The sequence below is a fragment of the Macaca mulatta genome, chromosome 14, assembly GCF_049350105.2.
Source record: "Macaca mulatta isolate MMU2019108-1 chromosome 14, T2T-MMU8v2.0, whole genome shotgun sequence".
Classification (NCBI taxonomy): Eukaryota; Metazoa; Chordata; class Mammalia; order Primates; family Cercopithecidae; genus Macaca; species Macaca mulatta.
The window spans coordinates 70,619,236-70,643,646 of record NC_133419.1 but is presented as its reverse complement, the minus strand read 5'-3'; the positions used below and the strand labels follow the sequence as shown (position 1 = coordinate 70,643,646).

Genomic DNA, 24,411 nt, shown 5'->3' with positions numbered 1-24,411 from the left:
CACCAGAGGTAGATACCTGGCCAAATAAAAGGTGTTAAAAAGTAAAATAATAAATGAATAAATATATACATTTTAGTTTAATAATAAAGTACAGGATTCTATCACAAACATAGGATTTTACAAAAACAAACAGAAAGCCTTTCTTGTAAAACTAGAAGCTCATCATCAGTGGAGTTTTCAAGTAGAAACAAATGATCATTTATCAGGAATACTATGGATAAAAATTATCTGGTAGTAGTAATAGGATAACATTGGAACTTTGAAAGCAAAAAGGCAAGTTTTGGTCTGAATGATCAGAAGCAATTGCCAGCAAGTAAAGGCAACATTAGGTAAAAATTCAAAAGATATTTATAATTTTCTAAATAATGTTATTAGTCATTCTAAGCACTGCAGAAACTAACCATGGTCTTACAAGGGTTAGCGATTGTGGCATTTTGGTTGAGAAGATTTGAAAAGACTTTTCCTATATGACTTTTTGCACTTCAGAGTTTTCTAACATTTCCCCCACCCTCTGTTGTCCCTTTTCCTAGAGTAATACCTGTAGATAGTTGTGAGTCTGATCACAATGACTCAAAGACTAACAAAATCCACTTGAAGTATGAGGAAGATCTGTGGATCTCCAGGATAAGATGAAGGTGTGTGGGCTTGAGGCAGATTTATGTTGGTTTTCCCTGGCCGTCCTTCATCCCTAGTGGCCTTTTACTTAACCAACGTGTTTTTCATAGCTTGGATATTCAGGGAACAAATCCCATAGTAAATCATTGAGGATAGCACATGTGGATAACAGCAAATGTTCAGAAGTGCTGTAGAACTGTTAGTGTATTGTAGGAGGTATGCTGATTTGGTTTAGGAACTCCAGAGGGAGGAGTACAAATTGAGAAATTATTTAGGATGAAAATTAAAGAAAGTCTGGAGCCATGGAAGGATTATATTCAAGACAGAGTTGCTTGTGTCTATAATGGCACACAAATTGCTATAGCTTACTTCAAAATCAATAGTCATTTTCATTTCTAGTGACTTTGGGGCTTCCATAAGTAAAACTTACACTTAAATTAAGAGTCTTGGTTTTTTAGATGGAATTAGCACATACCAAAAATAATGGCAAAAGAATTATGTACTAAGTGAAATAATAATTGAAAAATTACCATTGTTTGGTGAATAAGATATATAAAAAAGAAACACGGGAGTGACTGAAGTAAGTACAAGAGAGGAGTCCTAGGGGAAAAAAATATGTTGTATAATACTAGGGTTAGGGAGAACTGAGTTTCAAAAGGGCTTCTTGCAGGAATAAGAAACTAAACTTGTGAGTAGACCTAGAAAGGGGAAGAAAATGTTGGGAACTATTTGGTTAGAGAAGGTGGTGGGATGTCAACACCCTGATGGTAATTTTTTTACATATGTACACACACACACACACACACACACATACCATGGAACACTATGTAGCCATAAGAAAGAACATAATCATATCCTTTACAGCAATATAGATGCAGCTGGAGACCATTGTCATAAGTGAACTAAGACAGAAGCAGAAAATCAAGTATCGTGTGTTCTCACCTATAAGTGGAAGATAAACAAATGGTACACATGGGCATAAAGATGTAGAAAATAGACTCTGGGCACTCCAAAAGAGGGAGGAAGACAGGTAAGGGTTAAAAACTTAATTACTGGGTACTGTGTCCAATATTTGGGTGACGGGCACACTAGAAACCTAACCCCCACCATTATTCATGCAATACCCATAACAAGATAGGGGCATGGCAGGCCAGAGTGATCTTGAAAAATGCAACATTAGGGCAAGAAATTGCCACAAGAGTGCCTTTTCTCATTTAGGTCCATGGGTACAGGCCCAAGGGTGGAGCCCTCCCCAGGGACCTCCCCTTTCTGTACCCAGCACTTCCATGCCCCCCTCCTGAATCAATATAACTTCCTGAGGCATGGACTTCTCTTTTGCTCCCTTTTCCTCAGAGTACAGCATGACCTGGTACAGTTTGCCACTCCAAAAATATGAGTTTTTATTATATGAATTATATCAAAAAGTTGAATATCTCTTAGGTAGAATTTAATGCAGTGTTTTTGAGAATATACTTTCATTGTTATTGAACATTTCCAATCTGATGTTCATTGGCAGATAACCTGAAAGTACAGGTTCCATAGTTCATATTTTCAAACCTAATGTGTAAACAATCTTGATATGTAATTATATCAGTAAATATAATTAAACTCCATGATTAAAGGTAGTTTCAAATAAGAAAACAATATAGACTGAGGGTCCAGAGTAGGTAGCTCATGGTCAGGAAATGGTAAATAAATAAATAAATAAATAAATAAGATGTAAGTCTTGAAGTTCTCCGTGTCCCTAGGGGTTCTCTTCTCTTTAGCCTTGGAGAGATCTGTTCCTACTGTTATTGTCGTGTTTCTCCATTAGCTTAACAAAGATTATTAAACAATATTCTTATAATCTTAATTCAGATACTTAATTAAAACTATCACCTGATTAGGAGTTCTAAAATATATGACAAGTGATTCCAAATATCTTATTGCTTCATTCTTTCCTTCAGAAACATTCATTGAACACACATGGGCATAGAATACTGAGTGGTATTAGGAGTAAAAAGTAAAAAAAGACAGTTTATAAACGTGGGCTTATGTATTTTCATGTTAGTTTAAATCCAGACTGTGTCACTTAATAAGTAACCTTTGGTTAATTAATCTCTCTGAGTTCAAATTCCTCACCTGTAAAATCAGACTAACACATGTTCTTGTGATTGCTGTGATAATTACATAACTTAAATGATATATATATATACACACATGTATATATACAGGCGTGTGTGTGTGTGCGCACGCGTGTGTGCATATGTATAACAAAGTCTGGCATACAATATACATACAAAATTATATTTGTAATGATAATCCATAGCCTTAACTAATGTTTACTTGCTAAGGGCTTACTGTGTGGGACTATTGTCTTATATGCTTTCACTTATTTAATTATTAAAACTCTATAAGATGGCCGGGCTTGGTGGTTCATGCCTGTAATCCCAGCACTTTGGGAGGCTGAGGCAGGCAGATCACCTGAGGTCAGGAGTTTGAGACCAGCCTAGCCAACACAGCGAAACCCTGTCTCTACTAAAAATACAAAAAAAATTAGCCGGGTGTAGTGGCACACGCCTGTAGTCCCAGCTACTTGTGAGGCTGAGGTAGGAGAATCACTTATACCTGAGAGGCAAAGGCTGCAGTAAGCCGAGATCGCACAACTGCACTGTAGCCTGGGTGAAAGAGTGAGGTTCCATCTAAAAAAAAAAAGAAAAAAAAAACTCTATAGGAAAATAAATTTTATAATCTTCATTTTGTTTACTGTGTCAGCAAGATCCAGAAAGTTTCAGCAACTTGCCTGAGTATATGCAGGACAGTAAGTAACTAATATAAGTAACTCTGGTATTCTGTCCTCAGAATCAGTTCACTTAACCATTAACTTTACTAATAGTTTAATTGACAAAGTGGGCTATTAAGAATTAACTACAGTACACTGTGACTTTTTTTGTAACAGTTGTAGGAAGAATTTCTAGTTAGTATGACTTAAGGAAATAATCTAATCTTTCAAACAAGGTGCAGGAGTTTAAATAGGAGTTATGTCTTGAAGCCTAGTTCTCTCTAGGTATGAAAAAGGAATGGAGTACGGAGTAGAATTCTAAATAGAGACATGAAGGTATGAAGAGATATATTGTCTGGAATGCAGGTGTGAATCTTCATGGACGGTACAAAGACTGCAACTTATGTGGAAGAACATTAAGGGAAAAAGGGGAAAAGTAGTTCATATAGCTGTTCATTGCCATCCTGGATCTTGCATGGGTCCAATATGACCAAGTTTTTATATATATATACACACACACAAACACACACACACACACACAAATTTTTAGGAAGATAACTCTGTTGTTAATGTAGGTGCTGCACTGAAAATAGTAATTACAAGCTAATGCCTTGAAGACTTCAGTCGAAACTTGAAGTAGTCCTAGTGAGAAATGGTAAAAGATTAAACAGTGGTATTTAGTAGTGTCTAAACAAGATGGATATAGAAAGGAAGCCGAGATATTTATCTTAAAGAAGGCTTAAGATTAAATAGGAAGCAAATAGTAAGAAAAGAAAGAAGGTGAAAATAATATTTTAAAAATTGTAAATCACTAAAAAGAGAACAACAGTTTAATAAAATTTAGCGTGTATTTATTGCTTGTATCTGAAGTATTTTTAATTTTGTACTAGCCAAAAAGAAAAGAAATGAGTTACATTTTTAAGAAAAGAAAATTCAGATTTTTCCAGTAAAAAAATTTATATTATCTATAATAATCTTATTTTTAATATTTCCAGTAGTATAATCACCAATACACTTAAAGTGACTGCTTTGTAATAGATATTTTCTTTCAACAAAAGGTGGTAGCATGTTGCTGATGGCCAGCATATCTGAATCAAGTTCAGAGGTCCTGACAAAGCTCTAGGCAATGTCCCTAAAATGTAGTGTCAAGCATAAAGCTCCTTGTGTTTTCAAGAGACTCTGTGATAAAAATTTAAAGGATAGTATCTTAATTCAGGTAACAAACCAGTGGCAGACACAAGTTATTTTTGGTAAAGAGATAATATTCTATGAGCGGTAGATTATTTAAAGATATGTTGACTTGATTATTGCAACGTTGATCATTCCACCTTTACCGTTTGGCAACTTGTACCATGTGTCAGTTCTTTTGCACGCATACAAAATTATTTGATGTATGCAGGGGATGTGAAGCCAGTTACATTCCCTCTTCTTCAGAATATTGACAGTTATCGTGAATTTATCAGTAACAGGTTCTTTATGGGAATTTTAAAATATTTCCATGGATTTTCCCCCTTTTTCAATCGCTTCTTATTTGAAAATAAATTACTACCCATAGTTATACCAAAGTTCATTAGTAGCAAAGAGTAGAAGGAGATTGCTTTCCCATTCAAGTTCTAAGTAAGCTCCCCAAGACCCAGTTGCACACAAAATATATAACACCCAGCTGGATGCACTAGAATTGGGGAGTTTCTATTATATATGACCATTCTTCCCCATTAAAATTTGATTAAATGTCTGATTTATTTGGGTGACATTTAATGTCAGTTATGAGAAAGGGGTCAATCATTTGCCCTCCTCCTTTGTGATTCTGCCATCTCTACAAACAATTTTAGCTTAGTCGAGCAACTTTTATCTTTAGAGAACTAATGACATGGTCTCGAATTTTCTTGGTCCTAATACCATAAACAATGGGGTTAAGAAAGGGTGGTACCAGAAGGTACATATTGGCAATGAAAATATGAATTTGGGGAGACACATTATGGCCAAAGCGGTGGGTCAGGAAGGTAAAGACAGCCGTGGAATAGAAAACGAGGATGACACAGACATGGGAACCACACGTGCCTAGAGCTTTAAGACTTGCTTCCTGTGATGGAAGATGAAAGACAGCTCTGAGGATTAGAACATAGGAGACAGCAATAAAAAAGCCATCACAGGACCCAATAACAGAGGCCACACTGAGGCTGTAGCGCTTGGTGGTCCCTGTGTCTTCACACGCCAGTTTCACCACGGCCATGAACTCACAATAAGTGTGTGCAATGATTCGAGTTCTGCAGTAGGGCAGTTGTTTGAGCAGGATGGGATGTGGAAAAAAGAAGACCACTCCCCTGAGGACCACAGCAGCTCCAATGTTGGCAATGCGACTGTGTGTGAGAATGGTGGTGTGGCGCAGTGGGTCACAGATGGCCACACAGCGGTCAATGGCCATGGCCAGGAAGAAGCCCGATTCCATGGCAGTAACACTGTGGATGAAGTACATTTGGGCCAAGCAAGCATCAAGGGTGATATCATGGGCTCTGAACCAGAAGAGACAGAGCATGCGGGGCAGCGTGGATGTGGAGAGGACCAGGTCAGTGACTGACAGCATGCACAGAAACAGGAACATAGGCTGGTGGAGGCTTCGTTCTGCCTTCACCACGGCCAGGATGGTCACATTCCCCATCAAGGCCACCATGTACATGCAGCAGAAGGGAATCCCAATCCAGGCATGCAGATGTTCTAGTCCTGGGATGCCCATCAGCAAGAAGGTGTTTGGTGATATTTGGGATGTATTGGCTGGTCCCATGGTGCTGCTGCTTCTGCCTTTGCAGTTGGGTTTCTGTACTTTAAGGCAAATTTTTTCTGCCAAGGTCATTACAACCAAATCTGAAAACAAATGAAAAACTAATCTGAAAATACAAAAATACCACATAGAGATACTTTCAAGTTTGTATTTTAGAGTGAAAAATACCATGACACAAAGCAAAAACTGTGTAACCAGATAGAAAGTAGTAATTGTAAATTGTCATGAATCTCATGAAACTTTTAAAAGAAAAAAAAACTTTGTTAGCAATCAATGTACAATAAAAATTTTATGACATTTTTTGAATTTGCTGTTTGATTTAATCATAGGACAAATGAGCTTTTGATAGAAACATCGGATTTTACAAATGGAAAAAATCTTATAATTAATCTATCCCAAATTCCTGTTTAACATCATCCTAAAATACAATTCTCTAGCTGATGTCTGAGTGCTGTCAGGTATAGTTGTTCATTTCTTAGACAGTCCAGTACGTGTTTTGTTTTCCTAGTGCTGTCACAGAACCAGTCCCTAGGATCTGGGAGGCAATATCGGCCCTTTCCTCTGGAGTTCTACAGACTGCGTATCTTCTGCATGGCAGTCTTCCCCAAACAGGAGAGTAAGTCACGTATTCACTAAGTTCTCTCTTTTTCAAGAGAAACATTCCCATCTTATATGCCCAATTATTTTAAGCCTGGTTTTAGGAAATCCTAATTTTCTACTTCTATATATTCTCCAGTGTGTCCTGTGATTCTTAATTTTCATTATTTGTATCTGAACCTATTAGTCACAAGATGGATCAATGCACCTGGCATCTCTTGATTTTTACGCTATTAGGGTGAGTTCAGTTTATATCGATTTTTTAATGTGAAGTAAGGGATAAAAGTAATATTTAATTTCTCTTAACATGAAAAATATATTTTCCTAAAATCTACCTATATTATTTTTTAGCTGGAAAGCCTATGCAAGCTAAGTATCATATTTTCAATTTTAGTAATTAGAAGCTGAAGGTGTTACAGATGATGCAATGACATTACAAAAAACGTGGCTGAGACACAAAAAAATCTAACATATTTCTTCATGACCGCAAAGTTAAGCTGTTTCGTTATGTCAAACTCAAAAGCTCTTGTCACAGAAGTTAAATGCATAGTCAACTATAACCTACCAACACTTTGATGAATTTTTAATGTTAATTTTTTCATGATTTGAAGCAAATGCCCATACTGACTCTGCACTTAAACTTGTTTGTATTATTTTATAAAACACTTTAAAATAATCATTAAAATGTGTTTCTGTATTATTAAGCACTTATCACTGATCATACCTTGAATTTAATCAGTATTACTACCGATTTTATAAATATGTATTGTACATCTACATCAAAGCAATTGAAATATAATTTTGAAATAAGTTTAGGCTAATTACAAGGTTATTTATATCCTCTTACAAAATTTTGATTATCCCTTTTACAGCATGCTCTGTATACTGTTCATTAATTGGTGAAAAATCTGTTGAATTTAATAATAATGAGATTCCAAATAATGAACCCTGAGTACTTCATTATAATTTATAAAATCTCACCAAGTGTCCCATAAACTGAAATATGACTTACATTACTCAGTATTTGTGTTTGAATATAGAGTACTTTATACTGAGTACATATATGATTAGAAATACTCCCAAAGGTATTTTGAAATTTTCCCAATTTAACCTGTGCTTTATAAAATGATTTTTTACACAATACTTTAAATTACTGTATATAGCTCAGAAGAAACAAAGTCCAGTGAACCTTAAAATTTATCAGCTGTCACTTGTAATGCTATCACTTCTGGCTTTTGGTTGTTTTCTTTCTTCTGGTTGTTTGCTTTCCCATCATAGGCTTTTCCTATGTTATTTTATTAACTTCATTTATCTCCACAATAAGGCTTAAGTTGCCCAAATCATACTAACACTATCTCATTTTTCAGGTTTTTAGTCTATAAAATGGTGATATCAAAAGGTTGTAAAGATGATTAAGTCAATTAAAACACGTTAACTTAGAAGATTATCTTACATAAAGAAAGAATTTAATACAGCAAGCCTTGGAATTTGATCATTATTCCACAGGTAATATAGATCTAGTAAAATATCTAAGCAAAGGCACAGCATAAGCAGATTTTCATTTTAGCTAACAAAACAAACAATTCTTTCTAGCCTTTTCACCAGGCTACTCTTTATCTTCTCCACAGGGTAACACCAAAATTATAACTATTCCCCAAATGCACCATGCTTCTTTGTAAAATTCTGACGTTTTCACATACCCATCTAATTTTAGTTTCCTCCACATCTTTTCCCCCCCACTTCCCCTTGCAACATACTGCACATCCTGTAGTACTGAGGTCAAAGTAATCTCCTCTATGACTCTTTGTTGAATTACTTTAGGCAGAAATTTTCTCTGCTCTCATTGCATTTTTATACATTTTTATATTTCACTTTGACAGCTTATTAAATTGTGGAATATTATATTTATTCATATATTTCATGACATCTCTTTTACTCATAAAATTAAATTTTCCTCAGTGTAGGAACTGTAGCATACCTAGGTATTACCAAGAGCCAACCCAAAGACTGGCATGAAATGATGTTTAGTAGAAGGAAAACACGAGTAGTTGCACAGCCATGTGACCCCAAAACCATGTTCTGAACACTGTTCCATTGATGCTTCCAAATACTTTCCTAAATGAAATTACATTTCTATTACTTATTACGATTTAAGCAACACACATAGGTATTAGAGTTAAGACAAGTGTCCCTGCTATCTCTTCCTACAGTAAAATAAAAAGACTTCTGTTCTTTAGTTTACCTTTATCACTGCTTTGTTTTGCCATGATTAGAAAACAGGACTCTTAGAACAGGGAGATAGTACCATTTGTTGAAGGTTGATTCTGTGTAAATTACTGCTTTAGCTGAGGGTTCAAAGAGCTTGATTACCCAGATTTCCACTTCCAGGTAAACATAAAGCTATTCATGCATCTCTGTTGGCTCTCAGAATTTTTTTAATTAACATATTACTTCTGAGAAACATATTTCATGTTGTACCTACACACATCTAAGACTTTCTCCCGTGTTGCCATAAATTATGGTATACTACATCCAGAAATTCAAGCACACAGGGACTTTTAAAGGTTTTCTAACATTATGTGAAGGCTCTTTCAGCAAACCATATCTATGCTTAAATAAGTGCATTCAATATGCACATACTGATTTAAATATTATTAGATTTAAATGTCTTTCCATACTTTCTACTCCTTCTTATCTCTATAGATTAACTAGTTTGAGGATAAATACATGACAAACAATAAGAGTTAATGTGACAAAAGAATGTAATGATTGCCCACCTGATCACTTCAACAAATAGACACATTTTTTTTTCAGGTTACTCCTAAATAATGTTCTTTGCACAGAAGTTCTGATTGATCAACTTCTAATGCTGAATGGAAGGAAACCAGGTGTTCTTTGTTCACAGCTGTCTCTTCTTCCACGGCCTGTCTTGTTCAAGCAGTTTTAATGCTATTTTAATTTTAATTTGGAGTATCTCTGACCCTATGCTCCTTATATTTTAGCTAATTAACAGGTAACTTAACTTTCATCAGTTATGAAAGGAAGGGTCTATTTCTCCTTGTTAGTATATACCTGTAATCTTTATTTTTAACTTTACAAAGGACATTTAAAGAGCTGAGCATTACCTTTTTGCAGTTCTCATAGTTCTATAAATGCCGTTGTTTGAATGTAGCTCTCTCCCCTCTTTTCTTGCCCTGTGTCTCCTTTTTTTCTCCTCTCTTTTCCTGTCCTGTGTCTCTAACTTAACTCATCCAAATTAAAAGCTGACAGTCATCCATAAAGCCACCTTCTAAAAGGACCAGATGCAAATAAACGTGCTGAATGAACACGAGCTGGAATAAAACTGACTGCAGATCCTACTTGATGAAAAGCCCTAAGTGGAAGGAGAATCAGTGGTCCTCTGGGATTAAAGGGCCTTTCCCCAAACTAAAGGTCTATTTTACTTTTAGGTGGAGTAATTATTCTGAACTATCCTTTAAGATAATAAAAATGTTTTCCCCAGAGGTCTGTTGAGTTCTTTGGTATGACATACATCTGCTGAATATATCAAGAAAAAATATTATGAAACAACTTGATCTTCAAAAATGTATTTGGAAAAAAAAACCATGAAACAGGTGAGAAAAAAGAAAGTTGATAAATGTAAAAAATATAAAATGGTGCAAAATTTTATAGGTAATAAAAGGTGACATCAGGATCTGAATTCATGTATCTCTGGCTCCATATTTATTTACTTAACCCCTATGTCACTAAAATTAAAAATGATTACGCCTGAATTAATTAACCCCTATGTCACTAAAATTAAAAATGATTACGCCTGAATTAACCCCTATGTCACTAAAATTAAAAAATGATTACGCCATACTTGTTCTTTTACAAAGTGCTTAATTCCATGGATTATAACAGACAATATCCAAAGTGATTAATAAGTACCTTTGTTTTTTTTTTTTTGCTCTTTTTTTTTCATTATTATACTTTAAGTTCTAGGGCACATGTGCACAAGTTACATATGTATACTTGTGCCATGTTGGTGTGTTGCACCCATGAACTCGTCAGCACCCATCAACTTGTCATTTACATCAGGTATAACTCCCAATGCAATCCCTCCCCCCTCCCCATAATAGGCCCCGGTGTGTGATGTTCCCCTTCCCGAGTCCAAGTGATGTCATTGTTCAATTCCCACCTATGAGTGAGAACATGCGGTGTTTGGTTTTCTGTTCTTGCGATAGTTTGCTGAGAATGATGGTTTCCAGTGGCATCCATGTCCCTACAAAGAACACAAACTCATCCCTTTTTATGGCTGCATAGTATTCCATGGTGTATATGTGCCACATTTTCTTAATCCAGTCTGTCACTGATGGACATTAGGGTTGATTCCAAGTCTTTGCTATTGTGAATAGTGCCACAATAAACATACGTGTGCATGTGTCTTTAGAGCAGCATGATTTATAATCCTTTGGTTATATACCCCAGTAATGGGATGGCTGGGTCATATGGTATTTCTAGTTCTAGATCCTTGACCAATCACCATACTGTTTCCCATAGTGGTTGAACTAGTTTACAATCCCACCAAGAGTGTAAAAGTGTTCCTATTTCTCCACATCCTCTCCAGCACCTGTTGTTTCCTGACTTTTTAATGATCGCCATTCTAACTGGTGTGAGATGGTACCTCACTGTGGTTTTGATTTGCATTTCTCTGATGGCCAGTGATGATGAGCATTTTTTCATGTGTCTGTTGGCTGTATGCATGTCTTCTTTTGAGAAATGTCTATTCATATCCTTTAGCCACTTTTTGATGGGGTTGTTTGTTTTTTTCTCGTAAATTTGTTTGAGTTATTTGTAGGTTCTGGATATTAGCCGTTTGTCTGATGAGTAGATTGCAAAAATTTTCTCCCATTGTGTAGGTTGCCTGTTCACTCTGATGGTAGTTTCTTTTGTTGCACAGAAACTCTTTAGTTTAATTAGATCCCATTTGTGAATTTTGGCTTTTGTTGCCGTTGCTTTTGGTGTTTTAGACATGAAGTCCTCGCCCATGCCCATGGAATAAAACTGTCCTGAATGGTATTACCTAGGTTTTCTTCTAGGGTTTTTATGGTTTTAGGTCTAACATTTAAGTCTCTAATCCATCTTGAATTAATTTTTGTATAAGGAGTAAGGAAAGGATCCAGTTCTACTTATGGCTAGCCAATTTTCCCAGCACCATTTATTAAATAGGGAATCCTTTCCCCATTTCTTGTTTCTCTCAGGTTTGTCAAAGATCAGATGGATGTAAATGTGTGGTATTATTTCTGAGGACTCTGTTCTGTTCCATTGGTCTATATCTCTGTTTTGGTACCAGTGCCATGCTGTTTTGGTTACTGTAGCTTTGTAGTATAGTTTGAAGTCAGGTAGCGTGATGCCTCCAGCTTTGTTCTTTTGACCTAGGATTGTGTTGGCAATGCAGGCTCTTTTTTGGTTCCATATGAACTTTAAAGCAGTTTTTTTCAATTCTGTGAAGAACGTCATTGGTAGCTTGATGGGGCAGTATGGCCATTTTCACAGTATTGATTCTTCCTATCCATGAGCATGGTATGTTCTTCCATTTGTTTATGTCCTCTTTTATTTCACTGAGCAGTAGTTTGTAGTTCTCCTTGAAGAGGTCCTTTACATCCCTTGTAAGTTGGATTCCTAGGTATTTTATTCTCCTTGAAGCAATTGTGAATGGAAGTTCATTCCTGTTTTGGCTCTCTGTTTGTCTGTTACTGGTGTATAAGAATGCTTGTGATTTTTGCACATCGATTTTGTATCCTGAGACTTTGCTGAAGTTGCTTATCAGCTTAAGGAGATTTTGGGCTGAGACAATGGGGTTTTCTAAATATACAATCATGTCATCTGCAAACAGGGGCAATTTGACTTCTTCTTTTCCTAACTGAATACCCTTGATTTCTTTCTCTTGCCTGATTGCCCTAGCCGGAACTTCCAGCAATATGTTGAATAGGAGTGGTGAGAGAGGGCATCTCTGTCTTGTGCCAGCTTTCAAAAGGAATGCTTCCAGTTTTTTCCCATTCAGTATGATATTGGCTGTGGGTTTGTCATAAATAACTCATTATTTTGAGACACGTTCCATCAAAACCGAATTTATTGAGAGTTTTTAGCATGAAGGGCTGTTGAATTTTGTCAAAGGCCTTTTCTGCATCTGTTGAGATAATCATGTGGTTTTTTTTTTAACCAGATTTACAACAATAACCTTTTACACTCAAAGTAATTATTCATGTGCTTGGATTTGCTTCTCCTACTTTATTTTGAGTTATATAGTACATTTTCTGTTTTTTCCTAGATTTATTGTTTATGGTTCCAGGTTTCTCTTCATTTTTTTAAGTAAATATATTAACTAATATTTTTTAGTGGTCTCCCTTAAGAGATATATAAAATAGTTTAACTTATTTGAATAAAACCAAAACATATTGATCCCAATCTTGAGTTTGAGTTAAATCTTCAAAAGTAATTCATGAAAATTCAGAATTTTCTTTTTAAATTTTTTATGTAACTAAGTTGGAAGTTCCTTCCTTTTGTTTGTTGAAAACTTTATTTTACAAACAGAACACTTTAGTTTGGATGACGAAGTTAAGACAAAAATTATTCAAAATAAGACGGGCTATTCAGAGTCTTTTTTTCAGAGGTTGAAGTGAAACTGGATTTAGAGAAAGGCCTTTAAAGTCTTTCAACTAAGTCTACCAAAGTACCTGTTATGTGTGCATATGTGTGTGTGTCTCTTTTTTCTCTTTTCGTCATCAGAATAGTATTTTGACTTTCTTCTTTTTATACTTTCTAAGTTATTTGACTTTTTTAAAGTGAAAATATATAAATTGCATATCAGAAAAATATAGTCATTATCATTGTGAAGAACGTTTCTCTTCAAACTTGACATTAGTTTTAAATAATTTTTATTGAAGATAAATGTCTTTAACACACTACTTTTAATGATTAAGATTATTTTAAGAAGTAGTGATTACTTTAATGATTACACTAAGGATATTAAAATAAAATAGAAAATGTACAACAGAAGTAATGATTACTTTAAGAAGAATATTAAAATAAAATAGAAAATTTACATGTAGATTTTTAGCTGATAACCATTTTTCTTTTTCTGCTCCTTCTTTTATAATTTTCCCAAAATTAAGATAATCTAACTATCTAAATACAACACACACACACACACACACACACACAGACACTCCTCCAAAATATCCAAAGGATACATTATTTATGTGGCAAAATAATTTCTAAGCTCTAGCTGTGACATGCACTGACATATAAAATCTCTATAGTAGTCACAGAAGTCTGTTCTCTTAAAATAAATTTTTTAAAAAAGACTATGAAATTAGCTAAGTCTCAATCACGCCTTTAGTTTTATGATAGTATAAAGATACCATGATTTTCAAGTATATGCTGTACCAATAGTTATTCTTCTATCTTCAGTTCCTAAATCATAACTGCCACTAAAGAGAAAAAATACAGTGCTTCTATAAACTTAGACTAACACCTAGAAATTAGTTATTGCAGGTGAAAATCCGTGTGCTTATGCCAGGAATTAATGGAATAGGTGAGTTTTATTACTTAACAATAGTAAATGGCTAATGTGTTGAACTCAATTCTTGATATTGGGCATATACGAATTAAGAAATGATGCCATACAGTAGTTTTCCCTTATCTGCATGAAATATGTTCCAAGGCAGTGGATGCCTGAGACCATGAGCAGTACTGAATCCTATATGCACTATGTTTTATTTTCCTAAATACACAATAACCATGATACAATTTAATTTATAAATTAGGAACAGTAAGAGATGAACACCAGCAATTAATAATAAAAATTAAACAATTATAACAATGTACTATAATAAAAGTTATGTGGATATGGTCTCTCTGTCTCAAATATCACATAGTAGTGTATTTGCTTATTTTTGGATTGCAGTTGATTGGATTGCACAGGTTATTGAAAACATGGAAAGCAAAACTGTCAAAAATGAAAGTGCAGATAAGAGGGGACTACTGAACTGAAAAATAATAAAGTCACTCACAAACTATTATATATTGTTAACTTGTCAAGATCTACTCTATTTCATATATTAACCATATTTTAAAAATAAACATGAACCTGATGTTTATCTGGAAAATCTTTGTCTGCTCAAGGCCTTGAATCTAGTGTGATTTTTCACACTAGATTCAAGGCCTTAAGCAGACAAAGGCCTTGAAAATCTTTGTCTGGAAAATCTTTGTCTGCTCAAGGCCTTGAATCTAGTGTGAAAGTATAACAAAGCCTGAGTAGTCTAAATATAAAAGATGACTATTGGCCAGGCACAGTGGCTCACACCTGTAATCCCAGCACTTTGGGAAGCCGAGGAAGGAAGATCACCTAGGTTCAGGAGTTTGAGACCAGCCTGGCCAACATGGTGAAACTCCATCTCTACTGAAAACACAAAAAATTAGCTGGGCGTGGTGGCACATGCCTGTAATCCCAGCTACTCGGGAGGCTGAGGCAGGAGAATCACTTGAACCCAGGAGGTGGACATTGCAGTGAGCCAAGATTGCGCCACTGCACTTCAGCCTGGGTGACAAAGTAAGATTCTGTCTCAAAAAAAAAAAAAAAAAATTATTAATATGAATTTCATTCCACTGATAAGGAAGTACTAAAAGAAGCCATAAAATCTATGGATCCTAGTGATATATGAGTTAAAAAGAAATTATTTCAGCAGATAGTGAAGGTAATGAAATCCTCCATAAGATTTTCCTTTTAACGAAAAGCATCTCCCAAATCATTTTGTTTTCTAACAAAGAGCAGCCTGCAAAATCAAGCTGCAGACATAGAAAGGCAAGCTAGAAGCTTGCACAGGTGAATGCCAGCAATTGTGCCAATAGGAAAGGGGATATCTGGGAACTAGGCATGTTCACAATGGCAGTTATATCTTCCCTTTTCTTTGCCAACCACGTGTACAGTAAGGAGTAAGCAACATGGCGCTGGCCAGGTACAGAAGCCATTTGCATAATAGAAGATTAGGGTGGTGCAGCCAGCTTCTTCCAGTGCTATGTAAACGTCATATCCCTTTGGGCCGACCAATCTTTGGGCCCTATGTAAGTCAGACACCTCCGCCTCAAGCCGGCCTACAAAACCTTATGCACTTCACCACAAAAAGGGAAGATCCACTTAAGTGCCCCTCTCTCTCTGCAGGAGGGAGAGCTATTCACTTTTCTCTTTCTTTCACCTATTAAACCTCTACCTCATCCCACATGTGTCGGTGTCCTTGATTTCCTTGGCACAAGGCAAACAACCTCAGGTATTTACCCCAGACAATGACATTGCTTCACTAGTATTAGCAGAGATTAGTTCAATCAGGTCAGGAATTCATAGTAAGTGTGGACAATGACATCAGTTATGTAGTAAGGAAGCCTCAGCAGTAAAAAGAATGAGGAGTCCATATAGGACTGTGGTCACACTCAAAGCCAACATTATTCCACAGATAAGGATAGCAGAATAGCTCACAGAGTTGCAGATGGCCACTTACAGGTCAAAGGTCATGGCCAACATGAATCCCAACTCCATGGTGAACAGGGAGTAGATACATGACATCTAAATAAGACAAGTTTTAAAGCTTATTTCTCTGTCACTGAAGAAGAAGATAGTAAGAATTTAGGGAAGGACTACAGTGATAAGCATCAGGTCATTCATAGGGAGCATGCATAGGAAGAATACATGGGCTAATGCAGACTAGATACTGTATTGATGTTGAACACAAAAAACACAATTACCCATCATCGCAAGAAGGTAGACCAGGCAGACAGGATGGAGATGCATGTGTGGGCAGACTCCAGCCTTGGATTTCCAAAGAGGAGTTAGGTGGTTGGGTGGAAACTGATGTATTGGTTCTAAGAGATAACATTGCAGGAGAGCTATAAGCCAATGTTATTTATGTATAATATATATAAATGTATGGAAATAGAAATTAATTTTAGTCATGGAGTAGAAAACTGAGCCATCCAATGAATGTAATAAAGCTCGAACGCTTATATACAGAATGTAGATAACTAGCCATGCCTTTGAAATCTGTATGTTGAAAGATAAATAAGTAATAAACTCCACTCTGGGAAGAAAAAAGGGCAAACTCCCAAGCTGTGTGTGTGTGCATGCATGTGTGCATTTGGGAGAGTATATGATTGCTTAATAATTTTCCTTTTACATTATCTTATAAGCACTTAGAACATTATCTACCTTACAGTAGATTCTCCATACTTTTGATAAACAGGTTCATAAATCTTTATAAATAAATGAGAATTATTTAGTGTAGTAGTGTAGCTTTGCTTTCATATAATTACAGACTCTTAGAAACTCTAAGAGATGATATACAAGAATATCATTTTTGTTTTTAAAAACTGTTTTAGTGAAGGCAAAAAAGCTGATTATACACTCTATTATAATAAAACTGGAGACATAAATGACAGAACTTTAAGATTAAAATACGTATCCAAGTTCTCCTGTCTTTGCTTCTGAGTTATATGCCCTATATATCTTGTTCTCTGTAGGAAGCATACTGGCCTGTGAGAAACAATGGTTTATGAAATTTATCTCATTTCTCCCTGGTTCAAACTGAACAACATATCTGCATATATCATAAGAAGTGGCAGATATGCTCTATGGGAGGAAAGAATGGTTAGAAATTTCAATGGAGGGCCGGGCGCGGTGGCTCAAGCCTGTAATCCCAGCACTTTGGGAGGCCGAGACGGGCGGATCACGAGGTCAGGAGATCGAGACCATCCTGGCTAACACAGTGAAACCCCGTCTCTACTAAAAATACAAAAACTTAGCCGGGCGAGGTGGCAGGCGCCTGTAGTCCCAGCTACTCGGGAGGCTGAGGCAGGAGAATGGCGTGAACCCGGGAGGCGGAGCTTGCAGTGAGCTGAGATCCGGCCACTGCACTCCAGCCTGGGTGACAGAGCGAGACTCCGTCTCAAAAAAAAAATAAAATAAAATAAAAAAGAAATTTCAATGGAGTTTACTATTTCCTACCTATGGGATTTTATAAGAATTGCCTCACGAGAAAGAAAATTGAGGGAGAGGGTATTTATGTAATAAAATACTCTGTTTCGTTGTATGCTGGAGCACATATGATATTTGATGTAGCTCCACTATCATCATCTTTTTCATATGTAGCAAATTTTCTTCATATCTCTGGAGTTTTTGCACAGACTGTTTTAGTCAATGCAATGTCCTTTCCCCTTTTCTCTACTTATTCATTGCATTCTATTCTTACATGCCTCCTTTTCAATGATCTTTCCTCCTGTTAATTCTATCGACAATAAAATTTGGATATGGTGAGATCTCATAGGCCTATGTTGCTACTTTTGATTCACAAACACATCGATTGGTAGAAAAGTTTTCTGAATAGGGACCTTAATCACCATGTTAATTGAAAAGTAGTTGATTGGCATAAATATAGTACATTTTCAAAGTTGGGATATTTAAACAAAGGGTCTCCTCTAAATTTACTTAGAATGTGATTAAGTCAGATCAACTTTAAAGACAGTAGATTAATCATTTTTAGTATAATGAACTCATAAATTTGCTGTAATTTTATGAAACCCACTTTAAATACAACAGTTTTCCTAAAAGCTTCTGTGTAAAGTGTACAGTTGATAGGTTCTTAGACAAACCTCCAGGGGATTGTTCAGACTTCCATCACTACAGAGTTTCTAAAATATAATCTTTTCTGCCCTTCTATTGGAAGCACAGAGTTACTACCACATAACTGCAAAATGACAACATCTGGGACCTGTGCTTCTACCTATGCAACTGGCTAGCTCCTTTTACTGGAATTCACTCAGTTCTCAGAGAGCTACCAGAACAACAGTTGACTGCCCACTTTTCTAACATCCAGAAGGCCTATGAGGTGGCAGCTAAATGGACAGTATCTCATAAAGATGCACAGAAACAGATACAGGACTTCTTATGACAGGTTCTCACTAGGGTCTTCTTGTCTTCCCAACCTTATGTCCTGGTCATAGAAAATATCTTACAGAACAAAGAGCTGTGCATGGGAATCACATGGGAAGACTCTCTGAACATCAAGTTTTAAGAATAGTTGTTTAAAAAACATACATAGTAGGTATATATAAATATTGTGGATATGATCATGGACAATAATCATTGGCACAATCTGTTAAAAATATCTAATCTGAGACTCCCTAACCCACATACATCATAAATGTACTGGTATAAAAATGTTAATATTGAAATTTGAGACATTGATGTTTCACCGACAAATGTAAAACAATTGCTCCTACGGTATAAAACAGGACTTGCTGTTGTCTGTCAGCACACTTTCCATAGAGGAAAGAAGGGGAAATTTCTGGAGGTGATAAAAATGTCTTACATCACGATTTCAGGATGGGGTACATGGACTATGGGCTACGCATTGTTCAAAATTGCCTAAAAGTTCAGTTACGTTCTGCTCATTTTACCATATTTTATTACACCTCAAAGAAGATACGTATGTCTGTTACTGGTGTATAAGAATGCTTGTGATTTTTGCACATTAATTTTGTATCCTGAGACTTTGCTGAAGTTGCTTATCAGCTTAAGGAGATTTTGGGCTGAGACAATGGGGTTTTCTAAATATATAATCATGTCATCTGCAAACAGGGACAATTTGACTTCTTCTTTTCCTAACTGAATACCCTTGATTTCTTTCTCTTGCCTGATTTCCCTAGCCAGAACTTCCAGCACTATGTTGAATAGGAGTGGTGAGAGAGGGCATCCTTGTCTTGTGCCAGTTTTCAAAGGGAATTTTTCCAGTTTTTGCCCATTCAGTATCATATTGGCTGTGGGTTTGTCATAAATAGCTCTTATTATTTTGAGGTACGTTCCATCAATACCAAATTTATTGAGCGTTTTTAGCATGAAGGGCTGTTGAATTTTGTCAAAAGCCTTTTCTGCATCTATTGAGATAATCATGTGGTTCTTGTCTTTGGTTCTGTTTATATGCTGGATTATGTTTATTGATTTGCGAATGTTGAACCAGCCTTGCATCCCAGGAATGAAGCCCACTTGATCATGGTGGATAAGCTTTTTGATGTGCTGCTGAATCCGGTTTGCCAGTAACAGACAAACAGAGAGCCAAATCATGAATGAACTTCCATTCACAATTGCTTCAAAGAGAATAAAATACCTAGGAATCCAACTTACAAGGGATGTAAAGGACCTCTTCAAGGAGAACTACAAACCACTGCTCAGTGAAATAAAAGAGGACACAAACAAATGGAAGAACATGCCATGCTCATGGATAGGAAGAATCAATATCGTGAAAATGGCCATACTGCCCAAGGTTATTTATAGATTCAGTGCCATCCCCATCAAGCTACCAATGAGTTTCTTCACAGAATTGAAAAAAACTGCTTTAAAGTTCATATGGAACTAAAAAACAGCCCGCATCTCCAAGACAATCCTAAGTCAAAAGAACAAAGCTGGAGGCATCACGCTACCTGACTTCAAACTCTACTACAAGGCTACAGTAACCAAAACAGCATGGCACTGGTACCAAAACAGAGATATAGACCAATGGAACAGAACAGAGTCCTCAGAAATAATACCACACATCTACAGCCATCTGATCTTTGACAAACCTGAGAAAAACAAAAAATGGGGAAAGGATTCCCTATTTAATAAATGGTGCTGGGAAAATTGGCTAGCCATAAGTAGAAAGCTGAAACTGGATCCTTTCCTTACTCCTTATATGAAAATTAATTCAAGATGGATTAGAGACTTAAATGTTAGACCTAATACCATAAAAAGCCTAGAGGAAAACCTAGGTAGGACATAGGCATGGGCAAAGACTTCATGTCTAAAACACCAAAAGCAATGGCAGCAAAAGCCAAAATTGACAAATGGGATCTCATTAAACTAAAGAGCTTCTGCACAGCAAAAGAAACTACCATCAGAGTGAACAGGCAACCTACAGAATGGGAGAAAATTTTTGCAATCTACTCATCAGACAAACGGCTAATATCCAGAACCTACAAAGAACTCAAACAAATTTACAAGAAAAAAACAAACAACCCCATCCAAAAGTGGGCAAACGATATGAACAGACATTTCTCAAAAGAAGACATTCATACAGCCAACAGACACATGAAAAAATGCTCATCACTGGCCATCAGAGAAATGCAAATCAAAACCACAATGAGATACCATCTCACACCTGTTAGAATGGCGATCATTAAAAAGTCAGGAAACAACAGGTGCTGGAGAGGATGTGGAGAAATAGGAACACTTTTTCACTGTTGGTGGGATTGTAAACTAGTTCAACCATTATGGAAAACAGTATGGTGATTCCTCAAGCATCTAGAACTAGATGTACCATATGACCCAGCCATCCCATTACTGGGTATATACCCAAAAGATTATAAATCATGCTGCTATAAAGACACATGCACACGTATGTTTATTGTGGCACTATTCACAATAGCAAAGACTTGGATTCAACCCAAATGTCCATCAGTGACAGACTGGATTAAGAAAATGTGGCACATATACACCATGGAATACTATGCAGCCATAAAAAGGGATGAGTTTGTGTTCTTTGTAGGGACATGGATGCAGCTGGAAACCATCATTCTTAGCAAACTATCACAAGAACAGAAAACCAAACACCGCATGTTCTCACTCATAGGTGGAACTGAACAATGAAATCACTTGGACTCGGGAAGGGGAACATCACACACCGGGGCCTATCATGGGGTGGGGGGAGGGGGGAGGGATTGCATTGGGAGTTATACCTGATGTAAATGACAAGTTGATGGGTGCTGACGAGTTGATGGGTGCAGCACAGCAACATGGCACAAGTATACATATGTAACAAACCTGCACGTTATGCACATGTACCCTAGAACTTAAAGTATAATAATAATAATAAATAAACAAATAAATAAATAAATAAATAATAATAAAAAAAGAACATGACAACTCTGGAGGAAAAAAAAATAAAAATAAATTATAGGGATAATAATTGTCATTGATTCAGTGGTGTTGAATCCTAAAGAAACCACAACAGTATTGTGAGCAATGTATTTCTGGAGCTCCAAGAATGAGAATGTGCTTAATCACCAGAAATGGTGAGTCAGACAAAGATAAATGCTATGCTGTGCATGCAAGAACCTACAAGAGACTTCATGTTTACTGCCAAGTCAATAACCATAAAGTATTGAACCTACTGCTTATACCATATTATAAATCTGTTAAAGTTTATAGTTATTATTGTTATTACCATTAATAGCCCTACAAAACCATGATAACTTTAATGTCAGTGAAGTCTCTCTGACTTATTTATTGTCCTTGAGTCAGGAGTAACCACCAATCCTTTCTTAAGGTAATTACTTTGCTGCAATGCCAAGGTTACATTTATTCTGATAAAATAACTCTAGTCCTTCATTTCTCTTTCTCTCTCTCTCTCTCTCTCTCTCTCTCTCTCTCTCATATTCCAGGATGTCTAGTATTAGAGGACAATCTAAAAGATGACAGCATTTTCAAATCACATTAACCTAAGAGACATCTGGTACACTATGACTGGGATCCTAGGACTGGAAGATGCACACACATGAATCTCCATCCCAATCTGTTGTATGTACGTAGTGGCTATTGTGGGCAATGCCCTCTTGTTATTCCTGATTTTTACTGAGCACAATCTTCATGAACCCATGTACCTTTTTCTCTCCATGTTGGCCCTAGTGGATGTCTTTCTCTCCACAGTCACTACACCAAAGATGCTAACAATCTTCTAGTTCAAAGCTGGAGGTATTTCTCTCAGTGGCTGTGTATCTCAGATGTTTTTCCTACACTTGGCATCTTTGTGGCAGAGTCGGCCATATTGTTGGCCATGGCATTTGACCGTTATGTGGTCATTTGTTACCCACTAAGATATACTGCCATTCTGACCACCTCAGTCGTTGGAAAAATGGGTATTGCCTCTGTGATCAGGAGTTTCTTCATCTGCTTCCCCTTGGTTTTTCTGGTTTGTCAGCTTACTTATTGTAGGAGGAACATTATTCGGTACTCATACTGTGAACATATGGGCGCTGCCAGGCTGGCTTGTGACAGCATCAAAGTCAACATCTACTATTGAGTGATTGTGGCCTTGTTATCCACATGCCTGGATGTGGTGCTTATCATCATCTCCAATATTTTTATACTTTGTTCTGTGTTTAGAACTCCTTCCCAAGGCACCCGTCTCCAGGCTCTGGATACTTGTGGCTCCCATGTGATTGTCATCCTCTTATTCTATGCATCAGGTTTCTTTTCCTTCTTTGCTCACCGATTTGTGGGCCACAGTATACCACTCCATAAACATATCCTTCTTGCTAATCTTTATGTGGTGGTAACACCCACTCTCAATCCCATCATTTATGGAATTAAGACCAAACAAATTCAGGAGAGAGTTATTCAGGTCTTTTCCTTGAGCAAGATATCTTATTGATATAGAATAACAGCTTGGTTCTTTATTTTTAAAGTAACTCCACAACTGAAGAGACCCTAAAGGTATAGTTAACATTTTATTCCATGCCAGCATTAGGAATGGCAATAACTGAATATTTTTGAGTAAATGAGATAATATTAACATCTTACTATTTATGCTTCTCTTGTTCAGTACAGCATTAGATGAAAGTCATCTATTTTTTTTGGCAACATGCAGTTTTGTTACAATAGGGTTAAAGAATAATAGTTCCACAGATAATTTTAATTTTGTATGGACACAGAAAAAGATGTGCATTAAAGATATAGTCCACTCCCACATACTAAACAAATGAAAAACAAAATCCCAAATTAACCTAACAGATTTTTAGCCTACTTCACTATAATATTACATCTGTAGTTCATAGAAAATAGTACTGACATATTTAAATTCATGACTTAGCAACTGAGTATTTGGACTCTGAATTCAAGTTTGATTTTCAGATGTCCCATTTATTCAAGAATATTTACTCTTTCTGAGCTTCTCCATATTTATCTTCATAAGGAGCATAAAATATCATATACCTTACAAATTGTCAAAAGGGCTGAATGAAATAATCTATATTAAACCCCTAAAATAGAGCCTAGGACAAAATGAAAATAAAATAATGTTGCTTATTGTCATTTTTAGCACTTATATAATCAGTTTGCATACTCCAAACACTGGACCTGCAGGACAAAGAAAGGAAGTTGCTTTTCTTTCTTTTTTTCCTGCATATAATATCACAAATTATGGCCCATAATGACTTTTGGTAATCTTGGGGTATGAAATCACCTTAATAACTCATCGTGGAGATAGGAGAAAGATTTTACCAGAGATATACATTTCAAAATTGTTAGTATACATGTTAATTAAAACCATTGAAATGAACCAAAAATCTATACCTGTTCCTTAAATAAATGTAAAAGTAGCAGTTATCCTCTTGGTCATCGTATGATATTGCTACGAATAGGGTGTTATCACCATACAGGCAATAATTACTAATGTTACTGGCAACAGTAAATGATATTTATTGGGAAATGAAAACAAGAAATGAATGTCTGATAAGATAATAAAATAATTGTTAATAATTAAATAAAGATTTTACATGTTCACTAGTGCAAACATGCATGGAAACTCACAAACGT

General features: G+C 36.1%; 1 protein-coding gene and 1 pseudogene across 1 annotated transcript; one reads left to right on the top strand and one right to left on the bottom strand.

Annotated features, from left to right (window-relative positions):
* Window positions 1–5,204: 5,204 nt before the first annotated feature.
* Window positions 5,205–6,158, bottom strand: LOC716019 (olfactory receptor 52M1-like). Its single transcript, XM_015115089.3, has one exon. It carries the CDS (start codon window positions 6,156–6,158, stop codon window positions 5,205–5,207), a length of 954 nt encoding a protein of 317 aa, XP_014970575.3.
* A 16,131-nt stretch (window positions 6,159–22,289) lies between these two features.
* LOC144334518 (olfactory receptor 52Z1P-like) lies at window positions 22,290–23,248 on the top strand (annotated as a pseudogene).
* Window positions 23,249–24,411: the final 1,163 nt, after the last annotated feature.